At 39.7% G+C, this 16783-nt stretch overlaps 2 protein-coding genes and 1 pseudogene across 2 annotated transcripts in view; 2 read left to right on the top strand and 1 right to left on the bottom strand.

Moving 5' to 3' along the window:
* Nucleotides 1–16783, bottom strand: part of LOC146455229 (adenylate cyclase type 10-like) — a 40797-nt gene that overhangs the window by 9099 nt on the left and 14915 nt on the right. Inside the window, exons 16-24 of the mRNA XM_085094486.1 lie at nt 11314–11400; nt 9460–9661; nt 7145–8479; nt 6600–6754; nt 4733–5012; nt 3361–3725; nt 1585–1760; nt 1019–1166; nt 380–471 (exon numbers count right to left, since the gene is read on the bottom strand). Of these exons, the coding sequence (XP_084950612.1) occupies nt 380–471; nt 1019–1166; nt 1585–1760; nt 3361–3725; nt 4733–5012; nt 6600–6754; nt 7145–8479; nt 9460–9661; nt 11314–11400 (2840 nt within the window). The remainder of the gene's footprint in view (nt 1–379; nt 472–1018; nt 1167–1584; nt 1761–3360; nt 3726–4732; nt 5013–6599; nt 6755–7144; nt 8480–9459; nt 9662–11313; nt 11401–16783) is intronic.
* LOC146455230 (uncharacterized) lies at nt 14870–15593 on the top strand. Its single transcript, XM_085094508.1, has one exon. The coding sequence runs from the start codon at nt 14870–14872 to the stop codon at nt 15287–15289; it is 420 nt and encodes a 139-aa protein (XP_084950634.1). The 3' UTR covers nt 15290–15593.
* Nucleotides 15407–16054, top strand: LOC146455231 (uncharacterized; annotated as a pseudogene).

Raw genomic sequence — 16783 nt, forward strand, 5'->3', positions numbered from 1 at the left:
ATTTAATGGCAAGAATACCATTCCGTAGAACTGAATAACGTGTAACACCTTTTTTAACAGCCCAATGTACTTTGTATGCAGTAGACACCATTTAAAGCACAAGTTAGGCACTTGACGGGAGTTAAAAGATGACTGAAAATTGGCTAAAAGTTTAATAGTAACAACTGAAACTCGTTTTAATGGGCTGGTAGCATGTCTGGAGAGGTATGGTTTTGAATTGCCTTTCCTTTTTCACAAACAAATTTCAAGTTTTTGTTGAATAATTTTCTTTTCTATATCAGTTTTAGTTACGTCAGTATGAGTATGAATCGAAGATGGTGGATCCAAGATGGTGGCCACAACGAATTAATGACGTAAACTAATGAAGCTGCTGCGTTACCTGTTCTTTCCAATCTCTTCGTATGTTTTGCCCCATCCTTTCCAGCCAACCAGATGCGTGCATTCGACAACTCCTGCATAAGCGCTTATCAGCTTCATAAAATGAAAATAAATAAATAAATAAATAAATAGATAAATAAACAAATAAATAAATAAATAAAATAAGGGTAAAACGGATGTTATCATTTCATCATTATGATGAGTTTGCTCCTGATCGGCGAATAAAATCGCCTAGTGTGTCGCCGGCTTATACAAATACAGCGAATAAAGGTACGATCGAAGCTTAAACAGGTTAACTCTGACCCGGTGGAGTCTATATAACAGCTGCGAAATGTTTCCTCGCTGGAAGTCATTTTTCTCGGTTGATAGTTCTTCGGACTCTATCCGATCTCAATCACAGCTGAATGTCGACAGTCAAAAGAACGATTTATAAATGTTAACTAAGTAATCCAAATGAGCACGTGCAGATGGCATGCATTTACGTGTGCATGGACGAGATTTCAAATATAAACAAATATAATGCCAAACAGAACTCAGAGAAAAAGGTGCTGTCGGGGAAATCAATTCACGGACGATCTTTGAGATTATCAAATTATTTCCGCTTTGTCTTTCAAAAGTTTCCGAAAGTCACCGGATATACCTCGTGCAGGTTTTCTTCAGCTTCTTCGGCTGCATTGAGTTCCTGTAATGCAGCCATAAGTGATCTGTTATTCAGATGTAAGGCATGATACACATGGCTAACATGGCTCAGGCAGCGAGATTGTTCAATCAGACGGGTTGAATTGTCTCTGAGAAAGAACAATTGAAAACAGAGGGAGAATCATTCTAGACTTGATTATTCCAAATCAAAATGTTTACAAATATTTCTCACTGTGGTGGGGAAAACGCTGGAGAACCAGAAGCTACCCTCATAGTAAGGCGGCAACCAACAAGAGATTCTACCCCTTTATGCACTCACTTACAGAATCTATCCCTCGGACACCATTTTGTGTGGTTAGTGAATCGTCCCTCCACTACGTTCTTGCACCCCTGCATCATCTCTGGTCCAAAAGTAGGTGCAGGGTTTCTTTCCAAGTCAAGGAGCAGGGTTTCATTCCAAGTCAAGGATCACAGGTTTGAGAAAGAGGGAAATATATTTGGCATACAAAATTCCTAACTACTCCTCCCAATGGAAAAAGAGAATGTATAAGAGAACATTATTCGCACCCAGCTCCTCCAATGTAGTAGCCCGGCAAAAACACATGCAAGTAATGACGCATGGCTTCTTTCAAAATCTTCATGTAGCATCCGAAGTCAGAAGAAGGTTGCTTCTTTCCTAAGATGCGCAGCGCTGTGGTTAGATGAGTTAGGGCCTCGTGAAGACGATTCATGTGAGATAGCGCCTGAAACATGAGAAAAAACAAAAACAAAGGAGAGAAGAAAGAAAACACGTTACTGGGAGTGTGCTAAAAAGCAATTTAAAAGTTACTGCTTCTAAACCTGTAATTAAAATTTTGAAAATATTTAAATGGGATAAATGCCAATTTCAATGGCAGATAATCCACAGAGTGGCTCTTCGTCCGACTTTTATTTTGTCTAATTTAAAATGTGGAAAGGTTTTTTTGCGAAGGGAGGAGAACCCGGAGAAAGTTCTTTGTTCAGGGAGGAGAACCAACAACAAACTCAACCCACAAATGGCCGGGGGCAAATCCTGCAATCAATCCGGACCAACGCGTGTCTACCCTGATCTCTAAACTGTTCAAATATTCATAACTTATAACCACAAAACGCCAGTGTATATCATATACATATATATGCATTTATTTATTTATTTATTTATTTGTTTATTTATTTACTTATTCATTTCATAAAGTAATCACTTCATTCTCTTAGTATATTCTACTCCCTTATGTATATCTTCTTCTTGTCTTACTCTGCCAGCTCCGATTAGCTTTTGCTGCACGCGGTCCAGTGTATTTAGTAAAAGAAGTTGCATTTCTCTTTATATATACATTTAATGCACTTTTAAATTTAATGTACATTTACTGATGAAATAAAGTTTTGCTACCACTGCGTCATTTCCGCTCATCATGAAATTAGTGAAATTGCAACTAAACATTCTATTAGAGAGTGAGATTTTAAAAACGTTTTCTGAAACCATTTCACCTTTTCTTAGGAGAGAACTAGTCATGCGTTTATGTTTTTTCTTTTTTTTGTTGTTGTTGTTTTTTTAACGTAAACAAAGAACATAAAGCACTAGCATAAATTAGTGACCAACTATAAGCAAACGCGCAGTGTGACTGGCTAAGCAAAAGCGCGCGATTTTTTGGTAATGAAATTTTAAGCTTGAGATACATCGAGGCGACTGACAATACTCGAACGTATGGGGCGTCAAGTCACTAACTTCAGGCGCTATGATTTCTGGTAGTGTCAGGAGGACTGAGGGAAAACAAGGCGTCATAAAGTCAAAGTACTGGAGTTGCGCACTGCCAAGAAACAAAGTTCATGGAATGTCTGAATCATTTAGAACTACGCTCATATCGCGATTTCAAGATCATTGTCTCAATATCTTTTTTAGTCCTACATTCCCTTAATGAGTTTTCCACAAGTTCGTTTCCAGGGCAGTGTATCAAGATGTAGATTGCCATTCGCCGGATTGCGACTTTTACCAATTGCCGGCTGGTCACTTTGGTTATTTGAATTTTCGATAGGTTGCCCTGGAAACGAGCGTCTGGGAGATAACTAAAGTAACAAAGAAGACTGTTAAATAAAACAGTTTTTCTACGATTGGCTAAACCTCTAAACCTCCCGATCTCACACTTTGCCAACTATGCTTTACGTTATTCTAGAGCTTTTGTAATTATCGCCCATTCACCCATTAGTATAAAGGATAATCGAAACTGCTGGAGTGAAGTTAGGCGACATAAAGGAATAAAGACAGCATCTGTGGCTCTCTGGGTAGCATACCATGATCAGCTAAATGTACCAGCTACATCCTCTCACCTGTCCAATGAGACTCTCCACCCGGGCAGTTTCTTCCCTGGTAGCTAATACTTGCTCGTCATTTTTGCTCTGTTCCAGCAAGGACTGCACTTCATACAAGTACGACAAAGCTTGCATGTTAGCAGAAGTTGCCAGTGCTGCGGCACCGGACTCTGTCAAGTAACGCACTGTCTTCAGCTTATTGCCTGCTGCTCGCCAATGATCTACAAGTTGAGGAAAAACTGAAGCGAGAACCTCGGCACATTGGCAGTTGCTGAGATCAATACATGTCCTTTTAGCCTCGCTAGGGTCTCCTAAGTCAATTAATTCTTCAAATTCCTCGTCCTCCTCTACGAGGGCCGTGGAAGGCGGTCTCGCAACTAACTCTGCAAGGAGAAGGGCATAGCAAGTTGTGCATGTTAATAAATCTTATGAAAATTACATCATAGCTCCCCAAACCTACTGTCCAAGATTTCAAGGTTTTGCCTGATGTCAAAATATCACCTCAAAAATGGCAAACGGGTAGAGATTGGCTAGTATATGAGCACAGCTGCTGCACCTCTTGCAAAAAAAGACAACTGATGACGATTGCTAAGGCAAGTAGGGACTCTGTAGAATTTTGAGTCTGATCTTACGTTTACGAGTGATTGACCGTCCAATTTGATAACACGCTTAAATTCTTTGCTCGTTGCATAGTCACATCTAACCTCTAAGGACTCTAGTGTACCCCTGGGGACATCTATTATGTCCAAACACCAGTTCTGAACCTTTTATGTTCTTCTTGAGGTAGGCAAGCACCCCCCATCACCCTCCCCTCCCCCAAACTGGTGACGCGTACTCCAGTAAGGCCCTGATTGTAATCTAAATTCCCTAGGTAGATGGGCCTTTTTACCAGCTCTATACTGATACATCTTCACACTTGCTCTTTAGACTATACCCGACAGATACAAGTTCCATAACTTTCTATGATCGAGGAACAAAAATTAGCCAAAAATTTTTATTCAACCCGAAAATGAAGCTAACTGTTCAATTTAAACAAAACTTAAAATCTGAAATTAACACAGCTCTTTTATGAGGAAAATGGAAATTATAATATAAAAAAAAAACACTAAGGTGTCATATAATGATAGCCTACACGGGAATGTGCAGCCCCACTGCAGACAGGATCCGCGTGTGCCCTTTAGTAACCGGAAAACGGCCCAGGAATTAATTTCTGTTTTCACCACATTTTCTGTTGTTCAGCTTTGAACACTATACCTAATCGTATGTCTTTTTGTCAGCTCAACTAAGAAACAGTACATGTCATAAACAGAATCAGTCCCTACAAATTCCTGTATCTCCCCCCAATGATTTGTGTGTTGCAAACGCAAGCTACCTGATTGCTTCATCATACCTTCTTCAACAGCATTTGATTTCCTCCTCAAGGAAAACTTCCTCAGCTTTTTCTTCCCTGCTGGGTTATCCTTTTGACGCAACGAATCATCCGTGGGATTCACGCTTTTTCGACTGAAGCTGAATCTTTTTAACCAACTGCGCCGGCGATCGTCCACCGCTTGTCCAACAACAGCATTGTTGACAAACCCGGATGTATTGGTTAATGCACTACCAATGCCTGCTTTGTCCACTAGCACCGACATTTGTTTCACCACTGGAGACTGTCTTCTTTCTCTTTTCTTGAATATCCAGAAAGACAAGAGGTACATACATATTAAACATGTAAGATCTCATCATTCTCAAAAGTGAAGTCTAAATTAGGTCATAACTTTACGTTGCAAAAAAGAAAAAAAAACAGCACAATAGGGATTGGATTAGAGCACTCCAAAATCAAAGTGAGATTACGAGAGAATACGGCGGATGAAACCAATCGGTGTGATTATATTCAGATGAATGCTGTTAAACGGCACAATTCATTGCTCAACTGGAGCTTCTTTGAGTACGCGGATAAATTAACTGTTATCTACATTGCACTTTTTAACAAGGTTATGCCCCTACTTTTAGGTCCTGTTCTATTGGGAAAAAGAGTTTTAGGTTGGTTTAGTTGACCAACTTTTTAAACCAGCTCAAGCCTGGCTTAAAAACGATAGGTACCATTATCTGGCATATTAGCAAGCAGGGCACAAAACGGCAATCAAGTGATAAGTTATGAACATGGTGAGTTTCCGCTGGAAATGGACGAAAACCAGAAAAGCGAAATCAGGCAAACGAAATCGACAGATTTATGGTGTCTGACATGGAAAGAAGGGGCAAGTCTTCCATGCGCTTGGCCGACGATATTTCATTTTAATATATATTTGGCAATGACATTCATTCGTATTTTATACTTTAAATAAATTTTAAAAAACTATTGCTACGTTCGTACTGTACTTTCCGATAGAATGCCTCATTCTAAAGAAGTGCATGTCTGAAATCAAGGAACTTTTCCTATACAACGAATTCCTACTTGAATTTCAAAACTGAATTAAAAAGAAACTCGCAAAAAGACGAACAGTCACGAAGAAGTTGGAAGAAACTGATAGTACTTTTCAGACAAGGGGCTGAGTTTTCCCTCATTTTCATGGAAAAATACCTCAATAATACGGATTTCGCTGTCTCCTCCGCAGAGGTCTTTTTTCGTTCTTTCGACCTCTGCGGAGGAGAGAGCGGATTTCGTGCCCTAAAACCGCGGGGAAAACAAAGAAAACTTATGTTGCAAATGTCAGCCATCTTTCTCTTCCACGTAATGTGGATAGAAACTGACACTACCAAGTTTCAGCCAATTGCTGGGAAAGTGTACTACTGCAGCTATCAACCAAATAAACCTAAACTGGTTTAAACAGTTCGTCCCAATAGAACGCGACCTCAGCATTACTTTGAAAAGCTAAAAGAATTGTAGGAAACACAGGAAATTCAAACACAATACTTCATAATGGAAAATCTCCATGACATTAACAACCCCTAAAAGGTAATTCATATTATAACGTTTTAGACCAGGTACGATAAAATGCTCTTGTTATATCGAGTTCCAATTAGAACATTTGCATCTTTAAATCGCACTGTGGACGTTTCAAATAAGCGGACGAATGTGCAACCACAAGATGTTGTGTATGTATGGTACGTTTATTGATCTAGTGACATCTGTAGTCATCATAAGGAGGAAGGTCTATGTTACGGAACGTCATGATAACTGCGCTTTTTGAAGCTAGGATTTTTTCCCGATTCCCTATATTTCTGATTATTTGTAAACATATTACCACTTGGACAAGCTAAAAAATTCGTCGCACCTCCAAGGCACTGGTTGTGCCCGCGATTTCAGCCGATCTTTCATGTGCACGCGCAGAAAATGCCCCTTGGCTCTGCACTTTCTCTCTCATTTCGACGGTTTTTCTTCGCTTCGCCATCTTGGAAGAAAAGTCTGCTCGTGATCTGCCAGATGTGCCTAGTGAAGTTTTGATATTTCATATTAGTAACATCTTTAATTATATAAAGTGCCTACGAAGTGAAAAAAATTTTCACGCCTATTTGAAAGGCCTTTCAAAGAAAACAAGAATAGCGTTTTTTTGTTTTAAATACCTTCTCTCTTACCAGAGATTTTCAAGTTTTTGATCAAAAATTGATGACGTCACCCATGGTTTCAGTACAAAGGACCTTTTTTATTCTTTACCTTTGATTGCTGTTAAGATATCAATATGTATCAGCGACTCTGGAAAATATGCTTCTGTTAAGAGCTTGAGGACTCTTGGAAGTCATAAAGATTTCACATAAATGATCTTCATGGAAACTTCATTGTTATTCTGCACATAAAATTAAAAACCTGTTCTTCACTTACCGCTGGCCCTTTTCTGCCCCTGGGTACCCTGTGCTTCCTTCGTGTCACCCTGACTAGCTACAAATCCACCTCCTCCACAGGACTTGCACTTGTGAGCCTGCGATTCAAGAAACATGGCCGCTTTCTCATGCAGTTCTTTCCTCTGATCCTCAAGCCAAAGCGAGTATGATGTCTCTTGGACATACGTGTTTACGAATTTGAAATACAAACAATGTTTCTTGGGCCCACTTGGAGTCATGAGCCTTGACAAGTTTAATACTTTAGTCACCTCGTCAGCATGGCAACCACAGTAAACGGACGCATGGATCGAGCTGGCCACATTGTGGTGATGATGGTGATGATGATGATGCGCGTGATGTTGCGCGTGCGTAGGATCATTGAAATCATAGAATCCATGATGGTTGTGAGCATTGTGGTGTTGGGCTGCTAAACTGGCGCACTCTAAAATCGATTCTTTGGCGAGGTTGTATAACACTAAATCGAAACTCCCTCGTGTTGATCTCGGAAGAATTGCTTGGAGCACATCTCTGTGAAATTCGGCGCCTAAAATACTGGCACATTTTAGCGTGACCTGCTCTAAAGGCAGCATGCGGTCTACGCGCGCAAGAACCATGTCCTTAACAGACTCTGGGACAACCACTTTGGAAATGTCAACGCCTGGACTGATGATACAGACCTTTTTCGTGTCAAGCGGCATCGAATTCTCTGATGCATGCACAAAATTTGCTGGATCCAAGTCGAAATTTGGACCCTCGTTAAGAAGCTCCTCTTCAGGCACGAGGCTGCTCCGACGAAAACTTCTACTCGAGTCTGGTTCTAACTCATCCATCCTTATCTTACTTTCAAGGCCTTCCAAATTGAAATGAATGCTCTTGGCCGCACCAGTAGACCGCCGCCTTTCCTTACGTGAGAGCGCAGGCATGTCTGCTGATTCCTGGTGACCAGACACGGGGAGAGTAGGAGTCAGGCCTCTGCTCACGGAGAAACTCTTTCGCCTCGGTTCTGGACTACCCTCCCGTAAACGATCACCTTCGTTGTAAATAGGAGTTTTCGGACGAGATAAATCAGAGAGTTCCTTGCGTTTTTGTAAAACAAGGCTGTTTTTAGTGCTTTCAATCGATAGCTTGTCTAAGCCAGAATCCTGTTTCGAAAAGGCCTGGTTCTCATTGACTATTTTAATCACGTCGCTGGTAAGTATGCCTTTAATCAGTTGTTCGCACCATGAAGCAATTCCGTGGCTTTTCTTCCTTAGAATCTCATCAAGTTCATTAGGGATGTACATAACGTCCATGAACTGACAAGCCAGGTCACTCATGAAGTGGGCTGACAGACCACCTATACAACGAAATAGACGAATGTATAACAGCTAATTTTACAGTTGTGTGCTTATTGACCTGGCTTTCGATTGGAAGCGAGGCTGTGACTCTGCTTTGATGGAAACCGCACTGCTTATCTTATGGAAATGACTTGCTCTTCGTACGTTTACTTGTTTTCATTTGAATTCCAAAAGTACTGATCAAACAAAGTCAACTGGAGCCTCACTTCCACTCAAACGTTAGGTTATTGAGCTCACAACTGTGAAATGAGCTACCACTGCACTTTTGTCTGGTCACCCGCTTCATTTACATAGACTTCCCAGAGATTATATCACCTAATCTAAACTAAATCACGTTAAGGTGGCTCCCTACAGTTTCATGATAGCATGCAAGTGGATGACAGAAAATTTATTAATATGTGTACTCGCAAAAGAAGTCATCAATTTCTCCAAAATGTTAACAGCGTATTATCTTGCGTTTTCTTCAGTGTATGGTTTGAAAAGTTTGCAACGTTTGTGATATAAATTTCACACATCAGTTTCTAGCAAAAAGGTATCGAAGACGTTCAGCATAATAAAACAATGATAATGATCGATGATGACAATGACAATAACAGCATAAAAATGATAATCACGGACATTGGAAAATTATCTCAACGACTCTATAACATTTTTTTCCAAGATGCTACTCCTGAAGTTTTTTTTTTTTCGCTTGCGGCAAAAATCACGATAGTATGAAACTGCTCCAAATTAAACTCAGAAAAAGTTCGAGTTATTCAAAGCGAAACTACCTTATGAAATAGGAGGGATATAGAGGTAACAAAAATATTTTTTCGGTTTCATAAAGGTCCTTACGAAGCTTCAAAACCTGTCTTGTGACGTAGCTACTTATCAGTAGCGAAACACTGAGTAAGCACCATTTACATGAGTAAAGAACAGGGAATGATACAAGAGTAAAACGACATCAGGTTGAGTTAATTGTAAAATAACTTGAACAAACCTAATTTGACTTTCTTGGTCATCTGATGTCCAATTAGCCTGGTGGCAGCTTCACACGGTGGGTTAGACGAAGAGAACGGCCTTAGAGCTAGCACCAAGATGGCGTGAGAATCTTTGGACAGATCCTCTAAGAAGTCCCAGGATTCCTGATCGATAAACTGGGCGTTATCCACGGTGAACAGACAAGGCTGACTAACAGCGAACTGAAAAAGAAACCAAAACACCAAAATAAATTTTAAAAAAAGTGGTAAGAGAAACAATGCTTAAAAGAGTGCTTCTTTGTTAAAATTGGTTTGCATAATTATAATTTTCAGTTAGTTATTGCTCTGGGCTTTGTCGCTTGTCAAGAGCCAGACGATGGAGAGAAAAGGAGAGAGACAGTAATAAGGACCAGAGGCAAGCACGACGGGGACGGTGGCAAGAATATGTCTCAAAAGAAAAGATTTTAGCGAGAAACACAATTAATGACACTATACTCAACGTTTTAAATTTTGGTACATTTCTTTGCTGCATCATGGAATGATACAAAATGTCAGTGTTTAATGATTTTGATATTACCATGGCAACCAAATTTTAACAGGCACTTTAGTTCAGAAATAGTAAAATTCCTATTTTTACGCGAGAAGAATATTAGTGTTCTTCTATAGGTTTTGATTACTTTTCTGGTCAATTGTTTTTTTTTTTGGTGGTTTTCTAAAGTTCTGGGAAAATCCAGAAATCCAAGATTAAGCAAAATCACGTAAGTAGGTTAATTTCCTTTGCTACAACTCATGGCAAGGATGTTGCTTGTCCATTGCTAAATCTGCTAGACGTTCTTACGGTACATAACGTTTATTGTTTACATGCTCTAAAATTCATCCATCTCTGGCAGGAAGGATTACTACCCAATATTTTTTGTGACACATCCCAAAACGAAAGTCGCAACACAAGATATGCAACCGAACAAAAATCCCATAAAAAACAAAATCTGTACAAGCCACGAGTTAGAACGAATACTGGTAAGCAAATGGTTTCCTTCGTGACAATTGATCTTGTGAAAAATTTCCCACAACACTTTCAACCCAAGTCTTTTTTCCAAATATATCAAATGTTATATACTATCGGAGCAATACCTAAATTAACCGTATTTGTAACTATACGGCGTTATGCTTCGTTCCTCTGTAAGATTTTGTATAACCTTACGAGATAACTTGTCTAAACAATTCACAAAATAGCTGACCTTTGTCTCCAGCTACACTCGTGACAACAAATAATATCACATTTCTTCTTTTATATAGTTCTTGTAACTCATTCTCTTAGTTCTTTTTATTTCAAGTTTCTTCATTTTCGGTTCCTCACCTGTTATAAATTTCAAAGCAACATTACGTAATATGGAGGCCAACTAGAAAATCGGATGGTTAACGTGGCCTCCATGCATCCTCGATCGGCTCTTCAAAATTATTCAAAGCACTTTACTACATTTTACTTCGCAACAATGTAACTATTAATTTTTCTAATTAGCCATGAGGAAATAAAGTTCCTGTTGTTCTTTATAACGGATCCAAGATGGCCGCCACGTGGAAATCATGACGTAACTCCCTCGCCATATGATGTCAGCACCTCTTGTTGTGGACTTCAAAGAAAACTCAAATAATACTGCTGTGGAATCCGCCAAACACTCCAGACACAGAAGGCGATCTGCCGGGTTAACAGGTTACTTTTCGCTATAACCTGCTTAGTTTAATCCTTCTAGGCGAGCTTAGATGACGAATCCCCTCATATTTCACTGTATAAATATCGTATGCTTGAATTGGATAGAATTAATGTGTCTTGAAAAGCGCTGGTGCACAATGAAATATTTCCAAGAAGACTTTACCTGGTGAACAATGTCAAACAGCAGAGTGTGGAAATGCTGAGTAATTGTATCCGAGTCCAGGTGAGCAAAATCAGGATTAGGGAGAATCTAAAGGAAATTCAATAGATGATATTGATTAACGCATTCGGTGACGAAGTTAAAATGAAATATTTGTTTACAAATAGAGTTTTTATGTCCCTACCCGAGAAGTTGTGTTATTCATTCAATTAATATGAATTTTAGACAAGAATGAGTAATTATCGATTCAGGACAGGTTGAGTGGTTGGGGGCATTCCTTTGTACCCCCTATAGAGCGCATTGTAAATTGCGTGGGGACCCGGAGTTATGTCTCATTCTGCCTCGCTACTTCAGTGTGAAAGGACGTCGAAAGTTTTTCGCTACTTTAATGCGAAAGGACGTTGAAAGGTAACATATTTTGTTTTCCTTGTCTTTTCTCCGCTGTAATGTCTTCCGACTTGCCCCGGGTTTTGGTTTGGGGTCACTCTTTCGTTGATTTTAATCTTGCAAGCCGTGCACGTGTTAGCTTGTCTGGGCATGGCGGCTGCAATGTCCCTAAGCTTTGCTCTTACGATCTTGTTATTGTTTCTCGCTTACTCCCGGATATAGTTATCCTAGAAATCGGTACCAATGATCTTTCTACTGAGGAGCACTCGCTTATAGCTGCTTCCATCGACGTTTTGGTTCGTTTACTGCACGATCGCTTTTCGGTAAAAGCGATATTTGTTTGTCATGTCATCCCGCGTCGTTCGCCATGTGCTTTCAACGACAAGGTGGTCGTCTGCAATGAATTAGTTCGTTCACTTTTAGCGCCCCTTCCTCACGTTTTTTGTTGGTTTCACTAGGGTTTTTATAATAAGGCTGGAAAGTTATTGTTAGCCGATGGGGTTCACGTTAATCGTTTAGGACAGTATCGTAGTTATCGTGCCGCCATTTTACAGGCTTTGTCTTTTGTTTGACCTTTTCATTAGCCATTACCTTCCCTGTTTTTATTTAAATGCCTGTTTATCCCTTTGTTTTAAGTTATTTTATGTGGGTCACGCTTCTGCGGCGCCAAGTTTGACTCCTTTTATTGTTTGAGATCCCCTCTTTGTTTTTAAGAAGTGTTTGGGCTTCAACAAGTGTTTAATTTTTTCTAGGGCCTCAATACTAGTTTATGTAATGTTGAAAGATTTGGTCCTAGTTTATGCTGTGGAAACGGCTTTGCTCCTTCAATTGTTATTGTTCTTGGGCTTCGATCCAAGGTTATTTTATTTTGAGGACTTTGATCCCCACTTGTTGTTAATTCATGGGTTTCGACGTAAGATAATTTTAATTTGAGGACTTTATTCTTGGGCTTTGATCCAAGTTTATATTATGGTGAGGGCTTCGATCCTCATTTGTGTATTTGAGGACTTCGATCCTCGATTTTTATTAATTCTTGGGCTTCGATCCAAGTTGATCTTAGTTTGAGGGCTTCGATCCTCATTTTTGTTTATTCTTGGGTTTCGATCCAAGTTGATCTTATTTTGAGGGCTTAGATCCTCACTTTTTATTTTTACTTGGGCTTCGATCCAAGTTGATCTTATTTTGAGGGCTTCGATCCTCACTTTTTATTTTTACTTGGGCTTTGATCCAAGTTGATCTTATTTTGAGGGCTTCGATCCTCAATTTTTATTTATTCTTGGGCTTCGATCCAAGTTGATCTTATTTTGAGGGCTTCGATCCTCACTTTTTATTTTTACTTGGGCTTCGATCCAAGTTGATCTTATTTTGAGGACTTCGATCCTCAATTTTTATTTATTCTTGGGCTTCGATCCAAGTTGATCTTATTTTGAGGGCTTCGATCCTCAATTTTTATTTATTCTTGGGCTTCGATCCAAGTTGATCTTATTTTGAGGGCTTCAATCCTCACTTTTTATTAATTCTTGGGCTTCGATCCAAGTTGATCTTATTTTGAGGGCTTCGATCCTCACTTTTTATTTTTACTTGGGCTTCAATCCAAGTTGATCTTATTTTGAGGGCTTCGATCCTCACTTTTTATTTTTACTTGGCCTTCGATCCAAGTTGATCTTAGTTTTTAGGGCTTTGATCCTCACTTTTTATTTTTACTTGGGCTTCGATCCAAGTTGCTATTACTTTGAGGGCTTCGACTCCCACTTTTTGTTTTACTTGGGCTTCGATCCAAGTTTATATTATGGTGAGGGCTTTGATCCTCATTTGTGTGTTTGAGGACTTCGATCCTCAATTTTTATTTATTCTAACTTAGGCTTTGATCCAATTTGCTCTTATTTTGAGGGCTTCGATCCTCACTTTTTAATTTTACTTGGGCTTCGATCCAAGTTGATCTTATTTTGAGGGCTTCGATCCACACTTTTTATTTATTCTTGGGCTTCGATCCAAGTTGATCTTATTTTGAGTGCTTCGATCCTCATTTTTGTTTATTCTTGGGCTTTGATCCAAGTTGATATTACTTTGAGGGCTTCGATCCCCCCTTTTTGGTTTACTTGGGCTTCGATCAAGTTTATATTATGTTGAGGGCTTTGATCCTCATTTGTGTCTTTGAGGACTTCGATCCTCACTTTTTATTAATTCTTGGGCTTCGATCCAAGTTGATCTTTATTTAAAGGGGTTTTATCCTCAATTTTGTTTTATCTAGGGCTTCTATTCAAGTTGATATTACCTTGAGGGCTTCCAACCTCACTTTTATTTTACTTGGGCTTCGATCAACGTTTTTATTATGGTGAGGGCTTCGATCCTCATTTGTGTGTTTGAGGACTTCAATCCTCAATTTTTATTAATTCTTGGGCTTCGATCCAAGTTGATCTTAGTTTGAGGGCTTCGATCCTCATTTTTGTTTATTCTTGGGCTGCAATCCAAGTTGCTATTACTTTGAGGGCTTCGATTCCCACTTTTTGTTTTACTTGGGCTTCGATCCAAGTTTATATTATGGTGAGGGCTTTGATCCTCATTTGTGTGTTTGAGGACTTCGATCCTCAATTTTTATTTATTCTTAGGCTTTGATCCAATTTGCTCTTATTTTGAGGGCTTCGATCCACACTTTTTATTTATTCTTGGGCTTCGATCCAAGTTGATCTTATTTTGAGTGCTTCGATCCTCATTTTTGTTTATTCTTGGGCTTTGATCCAAGTTGATATTACTTTGAGGGCTTCGATCCCCCCTTTTTGGTTTACTTGGGCTTCGATCAAGTTTATATAATTATGTTGAGGGCTTTGATCCTCATTTGTGTCTTTGAGGACTTCGATCCTCACTTTTTATTAATTCTTGGGCTTCGATCCAAGTTGATCTTTATTTAAAGGGGTTTTATCCTCAATTTTGTTTTATCTAGGGCTTCTATTCAAGTCGATATTACCTTGAGGGCTTCAAACCTCACTTTTATTTTACTTGGGCTTCGATCAACGTTTTTATTTTGGTGAGGGCTTTGATCCTCATTTGTTTTTTCTCGGGCTTCAAGCCCATTCTATTTGAGGGTTTTCATCCTTGTGTACTGTGGTATGCACTAGGCACAACTTCATTGTACTTCGAGGGCTCCTGGCTTTCTTTTTCACTTTCCTTTCAGATGCCTCCTAAACAAACAAAGCAAAAGGCAGCACCTTTGGCCACCTTTAAGCTGTCCAAGTTTCAATCAACCCAACACGTTGCCACTGCTGTTGTTCAGCGCTCAGAAGCAGGTGCCACCAGAGATCAGTCAAATGGAAGTAGTCCTGCTCACAGTCAACCAGAGCTTCTTGCTGGATACAATGGCCCTGGTCAGGACGTTTTGCCTGTACTTTCTAGTGTCATCCTCAACCAGATCTTGGCCCTTGTTATGCAAGAGGTCACCAGCAACCTTGCTCCTCTACTGCCTCCAATTTCAGATTCAACTTCACAGCCACCTTCTGCTCCTGGTCCATCACATCCACTGGTAGCTCAGGCCTTGAGCTCGATTCTTGTTTTATGGAAGCTTGCTTACCACTGGACAAAGTTGACAAGTGTATAGGCATTATATCAGATTTTCTTAAAAGGAAGAAGGTAACCTTGCGGGAAGTCCAGTCCCTCACCGGATTTCTCAACTTTGCTTGTTCCGTTATCATTCCAGGTCGGGCCTTTTTACTTTATAGTCTAGATATTGAAAGGTTATGGGAAGGTGGGTTTCCGACTAGACAGCCGGCTACCTCTGACCTTACCTATTTTGCACAGTTTAGTCCAGGCTGCTGCTGTGGTGACCATCTCTAGGGAAAATGCAGCTCTTTTTTGGCCATGTGCTCTTTAGCTTTTTATGCCTTCCTTAGGGTTGGTGAAATGACTGTTGTGTCGAGTAATAAGCCGGACGTGCCTCTGCAGCTTGATCAGCTAACTCAGCTTGTTGATTTAAACTAACATTTGTGGCACTTAAATTGTCTTTTCGTAATTACAAACACAGCTACAATCGTCCTACCTTTTCTTTGACAATTTCTTGTTTAGCGAATTTTTGTCCGGTTAATATAATGTTGGAGTACTTGAGCATAAGAGGTCATCAGCCTGGGCCACTATTTGTTTCTACTAGGAGTCAAGCAGTTTCCAGGGAAATGTTTGTTAATTTCCTTTCTAGAGCCCTTGTTCATTGTAATTTAGACCCTTCTAGGTATAAGGGCCACAGTTTTAGAATTGGTGCCGCTTCTCGTGCAGCCGAACAGGGCTTCACTGAGGCACAAATTAGTGGATTGGTCATTGGAAGTCAACAGCATTTCTTAAGTACATTCGTATTGCCAACTTTCCCAACTAGGTAATATCTAGCTACATATAGGCTGTATATTCTTTGTGCCTTAATTTGATTCAATAGAAGCAACAGGGGCTTGGAATCAGGAGTTTCTAACAGTTACTATACCTTATCTGTTCAATGGGGGTATTAGTGTATGTCTTGCAGGGGCAGCATACATTGGTACCCTTACGTTACTAATGTATTCCATTCAACATTGTATAATATTTTCCTTGACCAGCAATGTTGCTTAAAAGAAGGTTGCAAATTGTCTTGCAGGGGCAGCAGTTTCACCCCCTTTTTAAGTTAGAGGTAACTTGTATATGTCTTTCGTGGGCAGCATACATTGGCACTAAATCACGTTATTGAGTTGACCAACAGTATTTCTATAAAGAGGGTTTTTGAATTGTCTTGCAGGGGCAGCAGTTTTTAATCCCTCATTTCTTTTATGGCTTACTTGTGTATGTCTTGCAGGGGCAGCATGCATTAGTACTCGCAGGTTATTAATTTTCCATGTTAAACATATTAATGTATAGAACTTTTCTTGACCAGCAATATTTCTATAGAGGTTTCAAGTTATCTTCATGGGCAGCAGTTTCAATCCCTCATTTATTTTAGCAGTTACTTGTGTATGTCTTGCAGGGGCAGCATACAATAAGTATCTTTATTCCTTAGTCACCAGATTTGGTACTGTTCTTGTTTTCAGTGGGTACTGCATTGCCTGGGGTGGGGCTGCATCATTGCTTTTTCAATGAT

This window comes from Pavona decussata, unplaced genomic scaffold (genome assembly GCF_977016875.1).
Source record: "Pavona decussata unplaced genomic scaffold, jaPavDecu1.1 SCAFFOLD_281, whole genome shotgun sequence".
NCBI classification, from domain to species: Eukaryota; Metazoa; Cnidaria; class Anthozoa; order Scleractinia; family Agariciidae; genus Pavona; species Pavona decussata.

What these genes read in the sequence shown, in the direction of transcription:
- LOC146455230 (XM_085094508.1), top strand. Translation starts at nt 14,870, where the DNA reads ATGCCTCCTAAACAAACAAAGCAAAAGGCAGCACCTTTGGCCACCTTT.